The following is a 25,250-nucleotide window of genomic DNA, read 5'->3' on the forward strand; positions in this document are numbered from 1 at the left end:
GATGTTGCGGTGCAGATGTTGTGGTGCAGAGGCCTAGGTGCAGTTGTTGGGGTGCAGCTGAGGTTCAGTCTATCCTTAAGCCCATTCCCTGGTGATAATTGCTTTTTACTTGCTGGTTCATGTTTAGAAATTTGGGGTTTGCTTTTGTAGCCTCAAATATATAGAAACCAAAGCTAGGTTAGATGCACCTCTAGGTGGACATGACCCAGCTGGGTGAGGATTGGGACTTTATTACCATTTTCCATGGCACAAGCTCCTACTGTAATGATCACATTCATTGCACATTATCCACAGTGTCTATTCTGAACTGAGCTCTTCCATACCATCACCATCATCATCATCATCACCATCATCATGATATTTACAGGGTCGTTCCAAAGACCTTAGTCCAGCACCGTCTACCAATCCTCACCTGTCTCCTTTACAGCTCTCTGTTGCACCCCTTCTCTTCAATTCCTGACCTCCACACGATTCTCAGATGCCTCATACACGTCTCCGCACTGGCGTAGGCTGCCTGGCTCTCTGCTGCCTTTGGACCGAATCTTAGTGCCCCATGCCCGGCTCGCTGCTTCCTCTGGGTCAGTTCTCTGTCCCCCATTTCCCATGCCAGGCTCTTTGCTGCCTCTGGGCCAGTTGTCAAGTGCAACATGTCTGGCTTTCTGCTCCTTCTGGGCCAGTTCTCAGTGCCCCATATTCCGTGCCCGGCTCTCTTCTTCCTCTGGGCCAGTTCTCAGTGCCCCATATCCCGTGCCCGGCTCTCTTCTTCCTCTGGGCCAGTTCTCATGTCCCCCATGCCCGGCTCTCCGCTGCCTCTGGAGCAGTTCTCAGGTGTTCAATGCCCGGCTATCCGCTGCCTCTGGGCCAGTTCTCAGTTGCCCTGTTGCCCACCTCTCCTCTGCCCCTGGGCCAGTTCTCAGGTGTTCAATGCCCGGCTCTCCGCTGTCTCTGTGCCAGTTCTCAGTTGCCCTGTTGCCCACCTCTCCGCTGCCTCTGGGCCAGTTCTCAGGTGTTCAATGCCCGGCTCTCCGCTGCCTCTGGGCCAGTTCTCAGTTGCCTACCTCTCCTCTGTCTCTGTGCCAGTTCTCAGTTGCCCTGTTGCCCACCTCTCCGCTGCCTCTGGGCCAGTTCTCAGTTGCCCTGTTGCCCACCTCTCCTCTGCCCCTGGGCCAGTTCTCAGTTGCCCTGTTGCCCACCTCTCCGCTGCCTCTGGGCCAGTTCTCCGGTGCCTCATGTCCCATTGTGTATCGCCGGAGAAGCGCTGACGATTGCCCGGTGGCTGCTGTGTTTTCATAGCCATTGATCTGTATTTTGCCTGAAGCAGTGTTATTTGGAGGCGCCGCTCCCCGGGGACTGCGCACTGGATTGTTCTCACCTTCTGTATTTTTGGATCAGTTTTCATTGTCACAAAGAAGAAGCTCCTGTTTCAAGTAAAGTGTGGCCTAGTGCCAACTTGCTGCCCTCCGCCGACCACCTTTCCAAGAAATAACAAGAGTACAGAAAGCTGGCATCAGTGTGACTGACCCCGGAATCTACATATTGTATATTATGTATATTACATATTGCGCCTCTAAGACTGATCTAAGTGCTGGTTCAGTACAAACCGACCAAATTCTTCTGCTTCAGCTTGACCTGCCTGATAATTCAGAATTCCAGTATACTGGAAGGAGGACACTGAAGTCCAATCATAGGCCGCCCGACCCTTATAATAGAACGGAGGATAGATCTCATCTCCAAGCTCCCCAGCTTGAGGGCCATGCTACGTGGCTCCCTGTATCTCGCATCTGCTCCCTATACTGTTTTCTGCTTGCCTGCGCTGCAATCCACCAACTACATATAAAAGCAGAGCGCCTCCCACAGAGAGCCTCCAGGAAAGCGCCTCCCCCAGAGCGTCTCCTACAGAGAGCCTCCAGGAAAGCGCCTCCCCCAGAGCGTCTCCTACAGAGAGCCTCCAGGAAAGCGCCTCCCCCAGAGCGTCTCCTACAGAGAGCCTCCAGAAAAGCGCCTCCCCCAGAGCGTCTCCTACAGAGAGCCTCCAGGAAAGCGCCACCTACAGAGAGCCTCCAGGAAAGTGCCTCCCCAGAGCGCCTCCCACAGAGAGCCTCCAGGAAAGCGCCTCCCCAGAGCGTCTCCTACAGAGAGCCTCCAGGAAAGCGCCTCCCCCAGAGCGTCTCCTACAGAGAGCCTCCAGGAAAGCGCCTCCCCCAGAGCGTCTCCTACAGAGAGCCTCCAGGAAAGCGCCTCCCCCAGAGCGTCTCCTACAGAGAGCCTCCAGGAAAGCGCCTCCCCCAGAGCGTCTCCTACAGAGAGCCTCCAGGAAAGCGCCTCCCCCAGAGCGTCTCCTACAGAGAGCCTCCAGGAAAGCGCCTCCCCCAGAGCGTCTCCTACAGAGAGCCTCCAGGAAAGCGCCTCCCCCAGAGCGTCTCCTACAGAGAGCCTCCAGGAAAGCGCCTCCCCCAGAGCGTCTCCTACAGAGAGCCTCCAGGAAAGCGCCTCCCCCAGAGCGTCTCCTACAGAGAGCCTCCAGGAAAGCGCCTCCCCCAGAGCGTCTCCTACAGAGAGCCTCCAGGAAAGCGCCTCCCCCAGAGCGTCTCCTACAGAGAGCCTCCAGGAAAGCGCCTCCCCCAGAGCGTCTCCTACAGAGAGCCTCCAGGAAAGCGCCTCCCCCAGAGCGTCTCCTACAGAGAGCCTCCAGGAAAGCGCCTCCCCCAGAGCGTCTCCTACAGAGAGCCTCCAGGAAAGCGCCTCCCCCAGAGCGTCTCCTACAGAGAGCCTCCAGGAAAGCGCCTCCCCCAGAGCGTCTCCTACAGAGAGCCTCCAGGAAAGTGCCTCCCCAGAGCGTCTCCTACAGAGAGCCTCCAGGAAAGTGCCTCCCCAGAGCGTCTCCTACAGAGAGCCTCCAGGAAAGCGCCTCCTCAGAGCACGTCCCACAGAGAGACTCCAGGAAAGCGCCTCCCCCAGAGCGTGTCCCACAGAGAGACTCCAGGAAAGCGCCTCCCCCAGAGCGTCTCCTACAGAGAGCCTCCAGGAAAGCGCCTCCCCCAGAGCGTCTCCTACAGAGAGCCTCCAGGAAAGCGCCTCCCCCAGAGCGTCTCCTACAGAGAGCCTCCAGGAAAGCGCCTCCCCCAAAGCGTCTCCTACAGAGAGCCTCCAGGAAAGCGCCTCCCCCAGAGCGTCTCCTACAGAGAGCCTCCAGGAAAGCGCCTCCCCCAGAGCGTCTCCTACAGAGAGCCTCCAGGAAAGCGCCTCCCCCAGAGCGTCTCCTACAGAGAGCCTCCAGGAAAGCGCCTCCCCCAGAGCGTCTCCTACAGAGAGCCTCCAGGAAAGCGCCTCCCCCAGAGCGTCTCCCACAGAGAGCCTCCAGGAAAGCGCCTCCCCCAGAGCGTCTCCTACAGAGAGCCTCCAGGAAAGTGCCTCCCCAGAGCGTCTCCTACAGAGAGCCTCCAGGAAAGTGCCTCCCCAGAGCGTCTCCTACAGAGAGCCTCCAGGAAAGCGCCTCCTCAGAGCACGTCCCACAGAGAGACTCCAGGAAAGCGCCTCCCCCAGAGCGTCTCCTACAGAGAGCCTCCAGGAAAGCGCCTCCCCCAGAGCGTCTCCTACAGAGAGCCTCCAGGAAAGCGCCTCCCCCAGAGCGTCTCCTACAGAGAGCCTCCAGGAAAGCGCCACCCCCAGAGCGTCTCCTACAGAGAGCCTCCAGGAAAGCGCCTCCCCCAGAGCGTCTCCTACAGAGAGCCTCCAGGAAAGCGCCTCCCCCAGAGCGTCTCCTACAGAGAGCCTCCAGGAAAGCGCCTCCCCCAGAGCGTCTCCTACAGAGAGCCTCCAGGAAAGCGCCTCCCCCAGAGCGTCTCCTACAGAGAGCCTCCAGGAAAGCGCCTCCCCCAGAGCGTCTCCTACAGAGAGCCTCCAGGAAAGCGCCTCCCCCAGAGCGTCTCCTACAGAGAGCCTCCAGGAAAGCGCCTCCCCCAGAGCGTCTCCTACAGAGAGCCTCCAGGAAAGCGCCTCCCCCAGAGCGTCTCCTACAGAGAGCCTCCAGGAAAGCGCCTCCCCCAGAGCGTCTCCTACAGAGAGCCTCCAGGAAAGCGCCTCCCCCAGAGCGTCTCCTACAGAGAGCCTCCAGGAAAGTGCCTCCCCAGAGCGTCTCCTACAGAGAGCCTCCAGGAAAGTGCCTCCCCAGAGCGTCTCCTACAGGGAGCCTCCAGGAAAGCGCCTCCCCCAGAGCGTCTCCTACAGAGATCCTCCAGGAAAGCGCCTCCCCCAGAGCGTCTCCTACAGAGAGCCTCCAGGAAAGTGCCTCCCCCCAGAGCGTCTCCTACAGAGAGCCTCCAGGAAAGTGCCTCCCCCAGAGCGTCTCCTACAGAGAGCCTCCAGGAAAGTGCCTCCCCCAGAGTGTCTCCTACAGAGAGCCTCCAGGAAAGTGCCTCCCCAGAGCGTCTCCTACAGAGAGCCTCCAGGAAAGCGCCTCCCCCAGAGCGTCTCCTACAGAGAGCCTCCAGGAAAGTGCCTCCCCCAGAGCGTCTCCTACAGAGAGCCTCCAGGAAAGTGCCTCCCCCAGAGCGTCTCCTACAGAGAGCCTCCAGGAAAGCGCCTCCCCCAGAGCGCCTCCTACAGAGAGCCTCCAGGAAAGCGCCTCCCCCAGAGCGTCTCCTACAGAGAGCCTCCAGGAAAGCGCCTCCCCCAGAGCGTCTCCTACAGAAAGCCTCCAGGAAAGCGACTCCCCCAGAGCGTCTCCTACAGAGAGCCTCCAGGAAAGCGCCTCCCCCAGAGCGCCTCCTACAGAGAGCCTCCAGGAAAGCGCCTCCCCCAGAGCGTCTCCCACAGAGAGCCTCCAGGAAAGTGCCTCCCCCAGAGCGTCTCCTACAGAGAGCCTCCAGGAAAGCGCCTCCTCAGAGCACGTCCCACAGAGAGACTCCAGGAAAGTGCCTCCCCATAGCGTCTCCTACAGAGATCCTCCAGGAAAACGCCTCCCCAGAGCGCCTCCCACAGAGAGCCTTCAGGAAAGCGCCTCCCCCAGAGCGTCTCCTACAGAGAGCCTCCAGGAAAGTGCCTCCCCCAGAGCGTCTCCTACAGAGAGCCTTCAGGAAAGTGCCTCCCCAGAGCGTCTCCTACAGAGAGATTGCAGGAAAGTGCCTCCCCCAGAGCGTCTCCTACAAAGAAACTCCAGGAAAGTGCCTCCCCAGAGCGTCTCCTACAGAGAGCCTCCAGGAAAGCGCCTCCCCCAGAGCGTCTCCTACAGAGAGCCTCCAGGAAAGTGCCTCCCCCAGAGCGTCTCCTACAGAGAGCCTTTAGGAAAGTGCCTCCCCCAGAGCGTCTCCTACAGAGAGCCTTTAGGAAAGTGCCTCCCCAGAGCGTCTCCTACAGAGAGATTGCAGGAAAGTGCCTCCCCCAGAGCGTCTCCTACAGAGAGCCTCCAGGAAAGTGCCTCACCCCAGAGCACTTCCCACAGAGAGTCCAGGAAAACACCTCCTCCAGATCACCTGCCACAGAGAGCTTCCTGGAAAGCGCCTTCCCCCAGAGCACCTCCCCTAGAGAGCCTCCAGGAAAGCGCCTGCTGCAGAGTATCTCCCACAGAGAGCTTCCAGGAAAGCGCCTGCTGCAGAGTATCTCCCACAGAGAGCTTCCAGGAAAGTGCCTCCTTCAGATCACTTCCCACTGAGATCCTCCAGGATAGTTCCTCCTTCAACGCACTTCCCCCAGAGTGCCTCCCACAGTGCACTTCCCCCAGAGTGCCTCCCACAGTGCACTTCCCCCAGAGTGCCTCCCACAGTGCACTTCCCCCAGAGTGCCCCCCAGAGTGCCTCCCACAGTGCACTTCCCCCAGAGTGCCTCCCACAGTGCACTTCCCCCAGAGTGCCTCCCACAGTGCACTTCCCCCAGAGTGCCTCCCACAGTGCACTTCCCCCAGAGTGCCTCCCACAGTGCACTATCCCCTGAGTGCCTCCCACAGTGCACTTCCCCCAGAGTGCCTCCCACAGTGCACTTCCCCCAGAGTGCCTCCCACAGTGCACTTCCCCCGGAGCACCTCCAGCAACTTCCTGCAGAGCGCCATGTTTAATATACTCACACAGGGTAAGAGCTTATTAAACAAGGGCGCATCGCATCAGCTCCACCTCTTCTGTGTATTTTATAGGATTTGGGGCCCAATACTGAACCCCACAGCAGATGTGTCCTTGCGGAGGATTTATAGGGGTAATATTATGTTGGGATCACAGGTATTTCGATCTTTTTATACACCTTAAAATTGTATTTGCTTTTGCTGCTGCCTGGCACTGAGCACTGCTGCTTACTTGAAACCAAAATCCTCAAGTCTCTTGTCCTGTAGACCGAGGACGTCTCATATGTGACCTCATGAGGACTTGTCTGGGCATCATCAGGGCTTTTCCCATTCACCACTGACCTGTGGACAGATGCCGTGACTGTGGGGCTTGTGTCTCTGCTCCTTTGTCCCTTTGCTCTGATCAGGACCTCTGTGGGTTTGTGTCCTTGGTGTCGGTGCTTTCCTTCCCTGACGGTGTTGGGTTCACTTACCGGCATCCCTGCCCCTATTTGAGGGTCTCGGTTTGTTGGTGGGGTGTCGGGTGCTGTGGAGACCTCCTTACCCTCTTCTACATTCTGTTCTCTGGGGGCTTCACTTTACAATGCCCAGTCCGGCTTGCCTGGACATCAGGAGCCGCTGCTTCCCTGCCTCAGAGCTGTAGTTCTGTCGCCCTGTGCCCCGCATCTCGGAGTCACTCGCATTGATATCAGCGTCAGGTCGGAATGTTTCCTCTGATCTTCAAATGGCAGAACAAGTTTATAACATTGGACGAGCTCCAGGACTAATTTGTCCCTGATCCAGCGATTACACAGGAGCGATGCCGGGAAACACTTCCTGGAGGCTTCTCTCGTTTCACCCTGAGAAGAGAATGATCCAGTGACTGAGGGCACTGAGACCCTGGAGACGCCCTACAGAATAGTGGTTGTATGTCCGGTACGCTGCTGAAATGCGTAACTATCTTATTTTATACCTTAATGGTTTTTTACCAAGAAATAACATTTTACAAGACACCAGTGCAGCTCTCTCATCTCTTCAGAAGCAGAATAGGGGGACTTTTGGCCTTTTGAGAAGGCCAACCTTACCGGTTACTAGACCCCCATCATCACATCGACCTCAGCACACAGGGTCAATGTCCACTGACTGAAGACAATAAAATAATCCTGAAGGATTAGGAGTGAAAGCCACAGAGCCCCCTGTAACATCAGCTGCAGGACCACCAGCTACAGCCACAGCTAGAGGACCTCCAGTTATGGCTACAGGCCCCCCAGTAACACTGCCAGCTGAAGAACCCCCAGTAATATCTACAGCCACAGCTAAAGGACCCGCCAAAACAGCCCCCCCCCCCCCCCAGTAACACCCCCAGCTAAAAAAAACCCTGTAATATCTACATTGACAGCTAAAGAATCCCCAGTAATGGCTACATGCCCCCCCCCCCCCCCCCCCCAGTAACACCCAGAGCTAAAGAACCCCCAGTAATATCTACAGCCACACCTAAAGGACCCCCAGTAATGGCTAAAGGTCCCCCAGTAACATCCACAGCCTCAGGCCTCCCTGAGACATCCACAGGCCCCCCAATAGCATCCACAGTTGCAAGCCTTCCAGTAACATCCATAGGCCCCCCAGTAACACCCAGAGCTAAAGAACCCCCAGTAATATCTACAGCCACACCTAAAGGACCCCCGATTATGGCTACAGGCCGCCCAGTAACACCCACAGCTAAATGACCCCCAGTAATATCTACAGCCACAGCTAAAGGACCCCAGTAATGGCTACAGGCCCCCGCAGTGACATCTACAGCCACAGGCCCCCCAATAGCATCCACAGTTGCAAGCCATCCAGTAACATCACAAGCCCCCCAGTGACACTCACAGCTGAAGGACCCCAGTAACATCCACAGGCTCCCCAGTAACATCCACAGGCCTCCCAGTAACATCCACAGGCCTCCCAGTAACATCCACAGGCCCCCAGTAACATCCACAGGCCCCGCAGTAACATCCACAGGCCCCCAGTAACATCCACAGGCCCCCAGTAACATCCACAGGCCCCCAGTAACATCCACAGGCCTCACAGTAACATCCACAGGCCTCCCAGTAACATCCACAGGCCCCCCACGAACATTCACAGGCCCCCCCAGTAATATCCACAGGCCCCCCCAGTAACATCCACAGGCCCCCCAGTAACATCCACAGGCCTCCCAGTAACATCCACAGGCTCCTCAGTAACACCCACAGGCTCCTCAGTAACACCCACAGGCTCCTCAGTAACATCCACAGGCCTCCCAGTAACATCCACAGGCTCCTCAGTAACACCCACAGGCTCCTCAGTAACATCCACAGGCCTCCCAGTAACATCCACAGGCTCCTCAGTAACATCCACAGGCTCCTCAGTAACACCCACAGGCTCCTCAGTAACATCCACAGGCCCCCCAGTAACATCCACAGGCCCCCCCAGTTACATCCACAGGCCCCCCACTAACATTCACAGGCCCCCCCAGTAATATCCACAGGCCCCCCAGTAACATCCACAGGCCTCCCAGTAACATCCACAGGCTCCTCAGTAACACCCACAGGCCCCCCCAGTAACATCCACAGGCCCCCCAGTAACTTCCACAGGCCCCCTATTATCAGTTTCCCCCCTTACACACCTCTGTACTCATGTTGTGACTTATGGGTAAGGGGGTCACTTGGTCCCCAGTGTTTGGGGTGTGGGCTTTACATGGCTGCCAGTATGGCTGGTGGGGGGGACACATTACATGTAGGAGACACGCGTGTTGGCCTAATTTTCCATTGTCCGTTTTTTTCTTTAGGAAAGCAGAACGCGCAGCGGGCGGCAGTCAGTGGAGAGGAGACTTCCCAAAGTAAAGTGCGGTAAGAAGCAAATAAACACACATGAAAAGCGCGGTAACAGGGGGAGGGGGCCGATACGACCTGCCGGGAGGGGGTGACCATGCTCAGTGCCACACTGTGTGCACCCCATGACAGTTGTCCAGCAGGTCGCCTCATGGCGGTGCAGCGTGGACGAGATTCCCTCCGCTGCATTCACACTGACACCCATAAGACGTTTCCCCAAAAATTTATATCAGCCATTAATGAGTTAATTCATTTTCTAAAGTTCAAACCAGTGACCTGCAAATAAGAGGAGATGAGGCTTCAGAGGCCCAGATGTAAGATGTGCCTCCACCTGCAGAGCATTGCAGCCTCGGACATGTAGTCCAGGTGTCTGCAGAACAGTGAGAGGACCTGGGCAGTCTCAATGTGAGCGTCCATGCTCAGCTCTGTGGTTTCCTGGAGACTGTAAGAGACCACGTGACCCGAGTCTTCTGTGTGACACGGCAGCCCCCCAGACCACGCGTGTATAGCATTCTACCTACTATGGAGGCCTCTGACCATGATTCCAGCCGCCCCATTTTATAATCGAAGACCCCCTCCTGTAGGGTTGTAGACGGGGGTTTGTTGGGACAGTATTATATTTTAGGGGCTCCCTAGGGTAATACCATTAATTACTGGCATTAAAAGCCGGGTACCTGAGGATGTACTGCCCACCTGGGGGCCAACCGTCAGATGATGTGCTCCCAGGGGCCAACCGTCAGATGATGTGCTCCCAGGGGCCAACCGTCAGACGATGTGCTCCCAGGGGCCGGCCATCTGACGATATTCTACCAGGGGCCAGGCTTCTGACGATGTGCTCCCAGGGCCCGGCCATCTGACGATATTCTACCAGGGGCCAGCCTTCTGACGATGTGCTCCCAGGGGCCCGCTGTCTGACGATACGCTCGCAGGGGCCGGCCATCTGACGATATGCTCCCAGGGGCCAACCGTCAGACGATGTGCTCCCAGGGGCCATCTGTCTGACGATATGCTCCCAGGGGCCAGCCATCTGACGATATGCTCCCAGGGGCCAACCGTCAGACGATGTGCTCCCAGGGGCCAGCTGTCTGACAATATGCTCCCAGGGGCCGGCTGTCTGACGATATGCTCCCAGGGGCCGGCTGTCTGACAATATGCTCCCAGGGGCCGGCTGTCTGACGATATGCTCCCAGGGGCCGGCTGTCTGACAATATGCTCCCAGGGGCCGGCTGTCTGACGATATGCTCCCAGGGGCCGGCTGTCTGACGATGTGCTCCCAGGGGCCAGCTGTCTGGCGATACGCTCCCTGATGTCTTGGCGGATACAAAAAGGGAATGACTTATAGGGCAGTGTGGATTGTTCCGTAGAAGTTTCCGTCATTCTGACAAGTATGATATATTGCTGAATGAAAAGTGATGGAGGCTCTGAGTGCAGATGTGAACAGGGCCCGGGCCGGCACATGTAGACCCCGATCACATTCGTGGTCCTGATAACACCTCTGGTTATTTCTCAGATGTTCTTCCCTGCTTCAATGGAGGAGAATGTTGGCAGAAGAAGTTCTGTGACTGCAGCCGGTACAACGCATCGGGATCCAGATGTCAGATAGGTGATTGTCATGTGTGACGTATGGTCCTGGTCACTGAAACTAAAGAGCGGAAGGAACATATTACCCCACATTCACAATACTATATAAAGCTCACATTTTATTAATCTTCACAATATTAATTGTGAAATAGAAAAAAAGAGAAAGAAAACCCCCCCAAAGTAAAAGTGAAAACGGCTGGTGAGCGGGGCCGGAAAGTGCCAGGTAGTGGTTTCATCCATGTGCTTCTGGTGATTGTAGCTGCGGGGGATGGATTCTGGTGAAATCAGCGCCGATCTGTATTCCGTGTCACCAGTGATAGTGAGGTTCATAATCGCCCCCTCCCCCCCACCCCCCTTCCTTTGTGGCCTGTATTATCTGTATTGTTTTCTGGGGATGATGTGTAACAGAGGAGGCCTCCTAGGACAGTGCTGAGGATGATATGTAACAGCGGTGGCCTCCTAGGACAGTGCCGGGGATGATGTGTAACAGAGGTGGCCTCCTAGGACAGTGCCGGGGATGATGTGTAACAGAGGTGGCCTCCTAGGACAGTGCCGGGGATGATGTGTAACAGAGGTGGCCTCCTAGGACAGTGTCGGGGATGATGTGTAACAGAGGTGGCCTCCTAGGACAGTGTCGGGGATGATGTGTAACAGAGGTGGCCTCCTAGCACAGTGCCGGGGATGATGTGTAACAGAGGTGGCCTCCTAGGACAGTGCCGGAGATGATGTGTAACAGACGTGGCCTCCTAGGACAGTGCCGGGGATGATGTGTAACAGAGGTGGCCTCCTAGGACAGTGCCGGGGATGATGTATAACAGAGGTGGCCTCCTAGGACAGTGCCGGGGATGATATGTAACAGAGGTGGCCTCCTAGGACAGTGCCGGGGATGATGTGTAACAGAGGTGGCCTCCTAGGACAGTGCCGGGGATGATGTGTAACAGAGGTGGCCTCCTAGGACAGTGCCGGGGATGATGTGTAACAGTGGTGGCCTCCTAGGACAGTGCCGGGGATGATGTGTAACAGAGGTGGCCTCCTAGGACAGTGCCGGGGATGATGTGTAACAGTGGTGGCCTCCTAGGACAGTGCTGAGGATGATATGTAACAGCGGTGGCCTCCTAGGACAGTGCCGGGGATGATGTGTAACAGAGGTGGCCTCCTAGGACAGTGCCGGGGATGATGTGTAACAGAGGTGGCCTCCTAGGACAGTGCTGAGGATGATATGTAACAGCGGTGGCCTCCTAGGACAGTGCCGGGGATGATGTGTAACAGAGGAGGCCTCCTAGGACAGTGCCGGGGATGATATGTAACAGAGGTGGCCTCCTAGGACAGTGCCGGGGATGATGTGTAACAGAGGAGGCCTCCTAGGACAGTGCCGGGGATGATATGTAACAGAGGTGGCCTCCTAGGACAGTGCCGGGGATGATGTGTAACAGAGGAGGCCTCCTAGGACAGTGCTGAGGATGATGTGTAACAGAGGTGGCCTCCTAGGACAGTGCCGAGGATGATGTGTAACAGAGGAGGCCTCCTAGGACAGTGCCGGGGATGATATGTAACAGAGGTGGCCTCCTAGGACAGTGCCGGGGATGATGTGTAACAGAGGAGGCCTCCTAGGACAGTGCCGGGGATGATGTATAACAGAGGTGGCCTCCTAGGACAGTGACGGGGATGATGTGTAACAGAGGTGGCCTCCTAGGACAGTGCTGAGGATGATGTGTAACAGAGGTGGCCTCCTAGGACAGTGCCGGGGATGATGTGTAACAGAGGTGGCCTCCTAGGACAGTGCCGGGGATGATGTGTAACAGAGGTGGCCTCCTAGGACAGTGTCGGGGATGATGTGTAACAGAGGTGGCCTCCTAGGACAGTGCCGGGGATGATGTGTAACAGAGGTGGCCTCCTAGGACAGTGCCGGAGATGATGTGTAACAGAGGTGGCCTCCTAGGACAGTGCCGGGGATAATGTGTAACAGAGGTGGCCTCCTAGGACAGTGCCGGGGATAATATGTAACAGAGGTGGCCTCCTAGGACAGTGCTGACGATGATGTGTAACTGAGGAGGCCTCCTAGGACAGTGCCGGGGATGATGTGTAACAGAGGTGGCCTCCTAGGACAGTGCTGGGGATGATGTGTAACAGAGGAGGCCACCTAGGACAGTGCCGGGGATGATGTATAACACAGGTGGCCTCCTAGGACAGTGCCGGAGATGATGTATAACATAGGTGGCCTCCTAGGACAGTGCCAGGGATGATGTGTAACAGAGGAGGCCTCCTAGGACAGTGTCGGGGATGATGTGTAACAGAGGAGGCCACCTAGGACAGTGCCGGGGATGATGTATAACACAGGTGGCCTCCTAGGACAGTGCCGGAGATGATGAATAACAGAGGTGGCCTCCTAGGACAGTGTCGGGGATGATGTGTAACAGAGGAGGCCTCCTAGGACAGTGCCGGGGATGATGTATAACAGAGGTGGCCTCCTAGGACAGTGCCGGAGATGATGAATAACAGAGGTGGCCTCCTAGGACAGTGCCGGGGATGATGTGTAACAGAGGAGGCCTCCTAGGACAGTGCCGGGGATGATGTATAGCAGAGGTGGCCTCCTAGGACAGTGCCGGAGATGATGAATAACAGAGGTGGCCTCCTAGGACAGTGCCGGGGATGCTGTGTAACAGAGGTGGCCTCCTAGGACAGTGCTGAGGATGATGTGTAACAGAGGAGGCCTCCTAGGACAGTGCCGGGGATGATATGTAACAGAGGTGGCCTCCTAGGACAGTGCCGGGGATGATGTGTAACAGAGGAGGCCTCCTAGGACAGTGCCGGGGATGATGTATAACAGAGGTGGCCTCCTAGGACAGTGCCGGGGATGCTGTGTAACAGAGGTGGCCTCCTAGGACAGTGCCGGGGATGATGTGTAACAGAGGAGGCCTCCTAGGACAGTGCCGGGGATGATGTGTAACAGAGGTGGCCTCCTAGGACAGTGTCGGGGATGATGTGTAACAGAGGTGGCCTCCTAGGACAGTGCTGCTGAGGATGATGTGTAACAGAGGTGGCCTCCTAGGACAGTGCCGGAGATGATGTGTAACAGAGGTGGCCTCCTAGGACAGTGTCGGGGATGATGTGTAACAGAGGTGGCCTCCTAGGACAGTGCCGGGGATGATGTGTAACAGAGGTGGCCTCCTAGGACAGTGTCGGGGATGATGTGTAACAGAGGCGGCCTCCTAGGACAGTGTCGGGGATGATGTGTAACAGAGGAGGCCTCCTAGGACAGTGCCGGGGATTATGTGTAACAGAGGTGGCCTCCTAGGACAGTGTCGGGGATGATGTGTAACAGAGGTGGCCTCCTAGGACAGTGCTGAGGATGATGTGTAACAGAGGTGGCCTCCTAGGACAGTGCCGGGGATGATGTGTAACAGAGGTGGCCTCCTAGGACAGTGCCGGGGATGATATGTAACAGCGGTGGCCTCCTAGGACAGTGCTGAGGATGATGTATAACAGAGGTGGCCTCCTAGGACAGTGCCGGGGATGATGTGTAACAGAGGTGGCCTCCTAGGACAGTGCCGGGGATGATATGTAACAGAGGTGGCCTCCTAGGACAGTGCCGGGGATGATGTGTAACATAGGTGGCCTCCTAGGACAGTGCCAGGGATGATGTGTAACAGAGGAGGCCTCCTAGGACAGTGTCGGGGATGATGTGTAACAGAGGTGGCCTCCTAGGACAGTGCCGGGGATGATGTGTAACAGAGGTGGCCTCCTAGGACAGTGCCGGGGATGATGTATAACAGAGGTGGCCTCCTAGGACAGTGCCGGAGATTATGTGTAACATAGGTGGCCTCCTAGGACAGTGCCAGGGATGATGTGTAACAGAGGAGGCCTCCTAGGACAGTGCCGGGGATGATGTGTAACAGAGGAGGCCTCCTAGGACAGTGCCGGGGATGATGTATAACAGAGGTGGCCTCCTAGGACAGTGCCGGAGATGATGTATAACAGAGGTGGCCTCCTAGGACAGTGCCGGGGATGCTGTGTAACAGAGGTGGCCTCCTAGGACAGTGCCGGGGATGATGTGTAACAGAGGTGGCCTCCTAGGACAGTGCTGAGGATGATATGTAACAGAGGTGGCCTCCTAGGACAGTGCCGGGGATGATGTATAACAGAGGTGGCCTCCTAGGACAGTGCCGGAGATGATGTATAACAGAGGTGGCCTCCTAGGACAGTGCCGGGGATGCTGTGTAACAGAGGTGGCCTCCTAGGACAGTGCCGGGGATGATGTGTAACAGAGGAGGCCTCCTAGGACAGTGCCGGGGATGCTGTGTAACAGAGGTGGCCTCCTAGGACAGTGCCGGAGATGATGTATAACAGAGGTGGCCTCCTAGGACAGTGCCGGGGATGCTGTGTAACAGAGGTGGCCTCCTAGGACAGTGCCGGAGATGATGTGTAACAGAGGTGGCCTCCTAGGACAGTGTCGGGGATGATGTGTAACAGAGGAGGCCTCCTAGGACAGTGTCGGGGATGATGTGTAACAGAGGTGGCCTCCTAGGACAGTGCCGGGGATGATGTGTAACAGAGGTGGCCTCCTAGGACAGTGTCGGGGATGATGTGTAACAGAGGTGGCCTCCTAGGACAGTGCCGGGGATGATGTGTAACAGAGGTGGCCTCCTAGGACAGTGTCGGGGATGATGTGTAACAGAGGAGGCCTCCTAGGACAGTGCCGGGGATGATGTGTAACAGTGGTGGCCTCCTAGGACAGTGCCGGGGATGATGTGTAACAGTGGTGGCCTCCTAGGACAGTGCCGGGGATGATGTGTAACAGAGGTGGCCTCCTAGGACAGTGCCGGGGATGATGTGTAACAGAGGTGGCCTCCTAGGACAGTGCCGGGGATGATGTGTAACAGAGGAGGCCTCCTAGGACAGTGCCGGGGATGATGTGTAACAGTGGTGGCCTCCTAGGACAGTGCCGGGGATGATCTGTAACAGAGGTGGCCTCCTAGGACAGTGTCGGGGATGATGTGTAACAGAGGAGGCCTCCTAGGACAGTGCCGGGGATGATGTGTAACAGTGGTGGCCTCCTAGGACAGTGCCGGGGATGATGTGTAACAGTGGTGGCCTCCTAGGACAGTGCCGGGGATGATGTGTAACAGAGGTGGCCTCCTAGGACAGTGCCGGGGATGATGTGTAACAGAGGTGGCCTCCTAGGACAGTGCCGGGGATGATGTGTAACAGAGGAGGCCTCCTAGGACAGTGCCGGGGATGATGTGTAACAGTGGTGGCCTCCTAGGACAGTGCCGGGGATGATGTGTAACAGAGGTGGCCTCCTAGGACAGTGCCGGGGATGATGTGTAACAGAGGTAGCCTCCTAGGACAGTGCCGGGGATGATGTGTAACAGAGGTGGCCTCCTAGGACAGTGCCGGGGATGATGTGTAACAGAGGTGGCCTCCTAGGACAGTGCCGGGGATGATGTGTAACAGAGGTGGCCTCCTAGGACAGTGCCGGGGATGATGTGTAACAGAGGTGGCCTCCTAGGACAGTGCTGAGGATGATGTGTAACAGAGGTGGCCTCCTAGGACAGTGCCGGGGATGATGTGTAACAGAGGTGGCCTCCTAGGACAGTGCCGGGGATGATGTGTAACAGAGGTGGCCTCCTAGGACAGTGTCGGGGATGATGTGTAACAGAGGTGGCCTCCTAGGACAGTGCCGGGGATGATGTGTAACAGAGGTGGCCTCCTAGGACAGTGCCGGGGATGATGTGTAACAGAGGTGGCCTCCTAGGACAGTGCTGAGGATGATGTGTAACAGAGGTGGCCTCCTAGGACAGTGCCGGGGATGATGTGTAACAGAGGTGGCCTCCTAGGACAGTGCCGGGGATGATGTGTAACAGAGGTGGCCTCCTAGGACAGTGTCGGGGATGATGTGTAACAGAGGTGGCCTCCTAGGACAGTGCCGAGGATGATGTGTAACAGAGGTGGCCTCCTAGGACAGTGCCGGGGATGATGTGTAACAGTGGTGGCCTCCTAGGACAGTGCCGGGGATGATGTGTAACAGAGGTGGCCTCCTAGGACAGTGCCGGGGATGATGTGTAACAGAGGTGGCCTCCTAGGACAGTGCCGGGGATGATGTGTAACAGAGGTGGCCTCCTAGGACAGTGCCGGAGATGATGTATAACATAGGTGGCCTCCTAGGACAGTGCTGAGGATGATGTGTAACAGAGGTGGCCTCCTAGGACAGTGCCGGGGATGATGTGTAACAGAGGTGGCCTCCTAGGACAGTGCCGAGGATGATGTGTAACAGAGGTGGCCTCCTAGGACAGTGCCGGGGATGATGTGTAACAGAGGTGGCCTCCTACAAAAACTGCTTATGTTTAGTTAGAGCTCAAACGAGATTGTGTGATGTGTATGTACATATATGTTGTGCAGATTTCTGTGCTGTAGAGGTGTTTTGTGTGTACCTCTGTGCGGTACATGTGCCTGCTGTATGTATATATTGGGTGTATGCTGTGTTTTTTCTCTTTCAGTGTATAATACAGGCCCGGAGAGAGAGAACATCTGCCGGACGTGGGGGCAGTATCATTATGAGACCTTTGATGGACTTTATTTTTTTTTTCCTGGAAAATTCACGTATGACCTCCTGCGCCAAGCAGAACCAGATGAGCAGAGCTTTTCCATACAGGTGAGTGTGAGGTTTGTCCTCGTTTGTGCCATAACCCCCATCATTTCCTTTGATCTCCTGTGACCAGTGAGTGGTGTATTATTCTGACGGTCACGTGGTGAATTTCTTGGAAGGGTTCCATTTAGCTCCGCCGTCTCGCTGTCTCTCAGATTTGACTGTTCTTGTTCCAGACATCATGGCACACAATAAAATAACCCCTAATCTGACCCAGTAATATGGCTGCCCTAGAGACACTGCCCACCATACCACATGGTGCCATTTTTTGGTTGTCAGTTTTCAGTTTGAATTCTTTCATTCCAAGTCCCCGGTGGCAGTGTTGGCGGTGTCCTACGATAGCGTTGTTCTTCTCTGGTAGAGTTGTGTCCTCGGCGGTGGATCACATTTGACAGCATGACAGACAGGTGCAGACGTTACCACCGGGGATTCTCATTGATGGCAGTGTAACGGGACACGGCACGCGCCAATGTTTGTGTCAGAGATGAAGAGGACAGTTTGAGAGGCAGCATTGACCCCAAAGTCTGAATATAGGGGGGTGACTATGAATCTACCACAGCCACAGAGCTAATCTAATGCCTGTCACACTGTACATATAATACCAGCTGTAGCACCCTTATAATACCTTCCATAGTACCCAAATACCTGCCACCCTGTACATGTAATACCAGCTGTAGTGCCCATATAATGTCTACCATCATTCCCAAATACCTGCTACACTGTACATGTAATACCAGCTGTAGTGCCCATATAATGCCTACAGTAGTACTCAAATACTGGCTACACTGTATATATAATACCAGCTGTAGCACCCTTATAATACCTTCCATAGTACCCAAATACCTGCCACCCTGTACATATAATACCAGCTGTAGTGCCCATATAATACCTTCCATAGTACCCAAATACCTGCCACACTGTACATATAATACCAGCTGTAGTGCCCATATAATGCCTACCATAGTACCCAAATACCTGCCACACTGTACATATAATGCCAGCTGTAGTGCCCATATAATGCCTACTATAGTACCCAAATGCCTGCCACACTGTACATATAATGCCAGCTGTAGTGCCCATATAATGCCTACCATCATTCCCAAATACCTGCCACACTGTACATATAATGCCAGCTGTAGTGCCCATATAATGCCTACTATAGTACCCAAATGCCTGCCACACTGTACATATAATACCAGCTGTAGCACCCTTATAATACCTTCCATAGTACCCAAATACCTGCCACCCTGTACATATAATACCAGCTGTAGTGCCCATATAATACCTTCCATAGTACCCAAATATCTGCCACACTGTACATATAATACCAGCTGTAGCACCCTTATAATACCTTCCATAGTACCCAAATACCTGCCACACTGTACATATAATACCAGCTGTAGTGCCCATATAATGCCTACCATAGTACCCAAATACCTGCCACACTGTACATATAATGCCAGCTGTAGTGCCCATATAATGCCTACTATAGTACCCAAATGCCTGCCACACTGTACATATAATGCCAGCTGTAGTGCCCATATAATGCCTACCATCATTCCCAAATACCTGCCACACTGTACATATAATGCCAGCTGTAGTGCCCATATAATACCTTCCATAGTACCCAAATACCTGCCACACTGTACATATAATGCCAGCTGTAGTGCCCATATAATGCCTACTATAGTACCCAAATGCCTGCCACACTGTACATATAATACCAGCTGTAGTGCCCATATAATGCCTACCATAGTACCCAAATACCTGCTACACTGTACATATAATGCCAGCTGTAGTGCCCATATAATACCTTCCAAAGTACCCAAATACCTGCCACACTGTACATATAATACCAGCTGTAGTGCCCATATAATACCTTCCATAGTACCCAAATACCTGCTACACTGTACATATAATGCCAGCTGTAGTGCCCATATAATACCTTCCAAAGTACCCAAATATCTGCCACACTGTACATATAATACCAGCTGTAGTGCCCATATAATGCCTACCATAGTACCCAAATACCTGCCACACTGTACATATAATGCCAGCTGTAGTGCCCATATAATGCCTACTATAGTACCCAAATGCCTGCCACACTGTACATATAATGCCAGCTGTAGTGCCCATATAATGCCTACCATCATTCCCAAATACCTGCCACACTGTACATATAATGCCAGCTGTAGTGCCCATATAATACCTTCCATAGTACCCAAATACCTGCCACACTGTACATATAATGCCAGCTGTAGTGCCCATATAATGCCTACTATAGTACCCAAATGCCTGCCACACTGTACATATAATACCAGCTGTAGTGCCCATATAATGCCTACCATCATTCCCAAATACCTGCCACACTGTACATATAATACCAGCTGTAGTGCCCATATAATACCTTCCATAGTACCCAAATACCTGCTACACTGTACATATAATGCCAGCTGTAGTGCCCATATAATACCTTCCAAAGTACCCAAATATCTGCCACACTGTACATATAATACCAGCTGTAGCACCCTTATAATACCTTCCATAGTACCTAAATACCTGCCACACTGTACATATAATACCAGCTGTAGTGCCCATATAATGCCTACTATAGTACCCAAATACCTGCCACACTGTACATATAATACCAGCTGTAGTGCCCATATAATACCTTCCATAGTACCCAAATACCTGCTACACTGTACATATAATGCCAGCTGTAGTGCCCATATAATACCTTCCAAAGTACACAAATATCTGCCACACTGTACATATAGTACCAGCTGTAGCACCCTTATAATACCTTCCATAGTACCCAAATACCTGCCACACTGTACATATAATACCAGCTGTAGTGCCCATATAATGCCTACTATAGTACCCAAATACCTGCCACACTGTACATATAATACCAGCTGTAGTGCCCATATAATGCCTACTATAGTACCCAAATACCTGCCACACTGTACATATAATACCAGCTGTAGTGCCCATATAATACCTTCCATAGTACCCAAATACCTGCCACACTGTACATATAATACCAGCTGTAGTGCCCATTTAATTCCTACTATAGTACCCAAATGCCTGCCACACTGTACATATAATACCAGCTGTAGTGCCCATATAATGCCTACAGTAGTACTCAAATACTGGCTACACTGTATATATAATACCAGCTGTAGCACCCTTATAATACCTTCCATAGTACCCAAATACCTGCCACCCTGTACATATAATACCAGCTGTAGTGCCCATATAATACCTTCCATAGTACCCAAATACCTGCCACACTGTACATATAATACCAGCTGTAGTGCCCATATAATGCCTACCATAGTACCCAAATACCTGCCACACTGTACATATAATGCCAGCTGTAGTGCCCATATAATGCCTACTATAGTACCCAAATACCTGCCACACTGTACATATAATGCCAGCTGTAGTGCCCATATAATACCTTCCATAGTACCCAAATACCTGCCACACTGTACATATAATGCCAGCTGTAGTGCCCATATAATGCCTACTATAGTACCCAAATGCCTGCCACACTGTACATATAATACTAGCTGTAGTGCCCATATAATGCCTACCATCATTCCCAAATACCTGCCACACTGTACATATAATTCCAGCTCTAGTGCCCATACAATACCTTCCATAGTACCCAAATACCCGCTACACTGTACATATAATGCCAGCTGTAGTGCCCATATAATACCTTCCAAAGTACCCAAATATCTGCCACACTGTACATATAATACCAGCTGTAGCACCCTTATAATACCTTCCATAGTACCCAAATACCTGCCACACTGTACATATAATACCAGCTGTAGTGCCCATATAATGCCTACTATAGTACCCAAATACCTGCCACACTGTACATATAATACCAGCTGTAGTGCCCATATAATACCTTCCATAGTACCCAAATACCTGCTACACTGTACATATAATGCCAGCTGTAGTGCCCATATAATACCTTCCAAAGTACCTAAATATCTGCCACACTGTACATATAATACCAGCTGTAGCACCCTTTTAATACCTTCCATAGTACCCAAATACCTGCCACACTGTACATATAATACCAGCTGTAGTGCCCATATAATGCCTACTATAGCACCCAAATACCTGCCACACTGTACATATAATACCAGCTGTAGTGCCCATATAATGCCTACTATAGTACCCAAATACCTGCCACACTGTACATATAATACCAGCTGTAGTGCCCATATCATACCTTCCATAGTACCCAAATACCTGCCACACTGTACATATAATACCAGCTGTAGTGCCCATTTAATTCCTACTATAGTACCCAAATGCCTGCCACACTGTACATATAATACCAGCTGTAGTGCCCATATAATGCCTACAGTAGTACTCAAATACTGGATACACTGTATATATAATACCAGCTGTAGCACCCTTATAATACTTTCCATAGTACCCAAATACCTGCCACACTGTACATATAATACCAGCTGTAGTGCCCATATATTGCCTACAGTAGTACTCAAATACCTGCCACACTGTACATATAATGCCAGCTGTAGTGCCCATATAATGCCTACTATAGTACCCAAATGCCTGCCACACTGTACATATAATGCCAGCTGTAGTGCCCATATAATGCCTACCATCATTCCCAAATACCTGCCACACTGTACATATAATGCCAGCTGTAGTGCCCATATAATACCTTCCATAGTACCCAAATACCTGCCACACTGTACATATAATACCAGCTGTAGCACCCTTATAATACCTTCCATAGTACCCAAATACCTGCCACACTGTACATATAATACCAGCTGTAGTGCCCATATAATACCTTCCATAGTACCCAAATACCTGCTACACTGTGCATATAATGCCAGCTGTAGTGCCCATATAATACCTTCCAAAGTACCCAAATATCTGCCACACTGTACATATAATACCAGCTGTAGCACCCTTTTAATACCTTCCATAGTACCCAAATACCTGCCACACTGTACATATAATACCAGCTGTAGTGCCCATATAATGCCTACTATAGCACCCAAATACCTGCCACACTGTACATATAATACCAGCTGTAGTGCCCATATAATGCCTACTATAGTACCCAAATACCTGCCACACCGTACATAAAATACCAGCTGTAGTGCCCATATAATACCTACCATAGTACCCAAATACCTGCCACACTGTACATATAATACCAGCTGTAGTGCTTATATAATATCAGCCATCATGGCTGACGTGGTAGCTGTATGAAGGGTTCCACCCGCTCGCAGCGCTCTGTTAGGCTCCGCAGTATGAGTGCGTTCACACTAAAGGAAGGGACTGTACCAGAGCAGTCTATCACACGTGGCTCTGCAGGTGTCATCTAACCATGGCAGACCCTGACTGGTACGTGTGTGGTGCTGCTAGTTGTATGTGACGTGACTGAGATTTGCCCATTACCTGACGCAGGTGCACAACGACCCGTCCTGCGCCTCCCACCCCTACTCTTGCGCTCGCTTCGTCACACTGTACTTTGCTGGTGCCGGGGAAGTGACGTTACAGGAACACATTGTTCTCCTCAACAACCTCAGGTGAGTTTCCAGCAGCCAATCAGATTATAGCATGGTGCCTTCTGACCTAATTGGCCCCATCACTGATGGTAAAACCTTCTACCCCTGGGGCCCCTGGACCCCAATGTTCCCTGTCCTTTGTCCTCCCCCAGGGTGCAGCTGCCATATACCAATGGGGTACTGAGGATACAGCGCCTCGCCGGATACATCATCATCACTCAGCACTACGCCTTCTCCTTGGCCTGGGATGGAAACTCCGCTATTTATCTGAAAATGAGTCCGGATTATGTCGGCAGAACCCACGGAATATGTGGCAATAATAACTGGATCCCCCACGATGATCTGGTGACAAGTTATGGTGCGGATATTCTGTGAGCAGATACCGTGTACAATGACAGGAAGATCAACATGTCAGCTATCTTCTATCTGTCTATCTATCTTCCTTTCTCCCCTCTTTCCATTCTTTTCCTGCTTTCTTCTTCCCATCCTTCCTTTCCTTCCTCCTCTTCTTCATTTTTTCCCTTCCTTCCTTTCCTTTCCTTCCCATCATTCCTTTTTTCCTCCATTCCCTTTTCTTCCTCTTCTCCTTCCTTTCCTTTCCTATCTGCCCTTCCTTCATTTCTTCCGCTCCTTCCTTTCTTCTCCTCCTTCCTTTTATCCCTTCCTATATTTCCTCCTCTCCTTCCTTTCCTCTCATCCTTTCTTTTATCCCTTCCTTCCTTTCCTCCCTTCCTCTCCTCCTTCCCTTCCTTTATACTTTATTTTCCTTCCTTACTTTCTTCATTCCTTCATCCTCTCTTTTCTTCCCTTCCTTGCTTTCCTCCCTTCCATTTTCCTCCTATCCTTTCTTTTTTCCCCTCCTTCTTTTCCTCCACTTGTTCATTTCCTCTCCTCCCTATTTTCCATCAATTCCTCCTTCCTTTATTCCCTACTTTAGTTCCCTTACCTCCTTCCGTTCCTCCATTCCTTCCTTTCCTTCCTTTCCTTTCCTCAATTCCTTCATTTCTTTCCTTTCCTCGCTTCCTTCATTTCTTCCTCTCCTTCCTTTTATCCCTTCCTTTCTTTTCTCCTCTTTTATCTTTCCTTTCTTCCTTCCTTTTATCCCTTCCTTCTTTTCCTCCCTTCCCTTCCTTCCTCTCCTCCTTCCCTTCCTTTCTTTCTTCATTCCTTCCTCCCTCCCCTCCTTCCTTTCCTCTATGCCTTTCTTTCCTTTCTTCCCTCTTTTCTCCCCTTCCTTGCTTTCCTCCCCTCCTTCTTTTCCTCCCCTTTTTCATTTCCTCTCTTCCTTTTTTTCAACCATCCCTCCTTCCTTCCTTCCCCTCCTTCTTCTCCTCCCCTCCTTCCTTTTCTCCCCTCCTTCCTTTTCTCCACACCTTCTTTTCCTTCCCTCCTTCCTTTCATCCCCTTCTCCTTTTCCTCCCCTCTTTCTTTTCCTTCCTTTATTCAGAATGTGCCTGCTCTGTCTCCGTTCAGGTAAAGTGACAGAGGACATTGAGGAATTTGTGAACAGCTGGAGGGAGGATTTGCCCCAGAAATTGTGGCTGAACCCTGCCCCATCCACTTCCTATGAGCCACCATGTGCTAAGCTGAAGCCGCAGGCGAGACAGGTACAGTGCCCGGCGCGCATGGCTGCTGCAGTGTCGGCTGCATGGAGCGCGCAGCCTGCGGACGTGTAACATTTCCCTTCCAGAGCTTTATGATGGCACCAGATCGTCTCCTGCCAAGAGCTGAAATATGACAATGATTATGTTGTCAGGATGGCAACGGGTCTCAGTAGTTGTCAGAGCAGATACTGATATGTGAGTGCATGTCTCACCCATACCAGTTACATCAGTAATGACACCAACCGTCCTTACCAGTTACATCAGTAATGACACCAACCGTCCTTACCTATTACATCAGTAATGACACCAACCGTCCAGACCACTTACATCAGTAATGACACCAACCGTCCAGACCAGTTACATCAGTAATGACACCAACCGTCCAGACCAGTTACATCAGTGATGATACCTACCTGCAATATATTATATAAGTGATGACACCTACCTGCCATTTATTACATCAGTGATGATACCTACCTGCCATATATTATATAAGTGGTGATACCTACCTGCCATATATTACATCAGTGTGCCATACGGCACACATTGCTTTTTCGGATATAAGTGTGAACAGCTGCTTATGTGCTGCTCCTGCCTCTTCCGCCCCGGACATCCCATCAGGTCAGGAACGGACCCCACACCAGCAGCGCCACCCCCCGGACCCTGGTCAATGAATCAGGGCGACAGTCCAGAGACACTTACCTCTTCAGCATGACCACAGCGTGGCAGCAGTGATGGGGAATGGTGTCCAGGAGACCCACAATCACCAGTCAGATTTCCCCTGGCTGCCACCAACCTGGTCACCCTGCACTGGTACTTACAGACATGACTGCCACCAGTGTGCCAAACGAGCAAATGTAATGAGATGTATACAGGGTGTACGGCTAGAAGACTATATACTCTTCGTCCTGACCTCCAGAACATATATACTGCAGCCTGACATCCTTCGTGCTGGAGACTCCA

At 52.7% G+C, this 25,250-nt stretch overlaps 1 protein-coding gene across 1 annotated transcript in view; it reads left to right on the plus strand.

Moving 5' to 3' along the window:
* OTOG (otogelin) overlaps nucleotides 1–25,250 on the plus strand; it is a 120,973-nt gene that overhangs the window by 15,051 nt on the left and 80,672 nt on the right. Inside the window, exons 4-11 of the mRNA XM_040410305.1 lie at nucleotides 1,624–5,245; nucleotides 5,301–5,594; nucleotides 8,838–8,888; nucleotides 10,391–10,483; nucleotides 16,959–17,113; nucleotides 22,583–22,704; nucleotides 22,836–23,041; nucleotides 24,157–24,290. Of these exons, the coding sequence (XP_040266239.1) occupies nucleotides 1,624–5,245; nucleotides 5,301–5,594; nucleotides 8,838–8,888; nucleotides 10,391–10,483; nucleotides 16,959–17,113; nucleotides 22,583–22,704; nucleotides 22,836–23,041; nucleotides 24,157–24,290 (4,677 nt within the window). The remainder of the gene's footprint in view (nucleotides 1–1,623; nucleotides 5,246–5,300; nucleotides 5,595–8,837; nucleotides 8,889–10,390; nucleotides 10,484–16,958; nucleotides 17,114–22,582; nucleotides 22,705–22,835; nucleotides 23,042–24,156; nucleotides 24,291–25,250) is intronic.

This window comes from Bufo bufo, chromosome 10 (assembly GCF_905171765.1).
Source record: "Bufo bufo chromosome 10, aBufBuf1.1, whole genome shotgun sequence".
Classification (NCBI taxonomy): domain Eukaryota; kingdom Metazoa; phylum Chordata; class Amphibia; order Anura; family Bufonidae; genus Bufo; species Bufo bufo.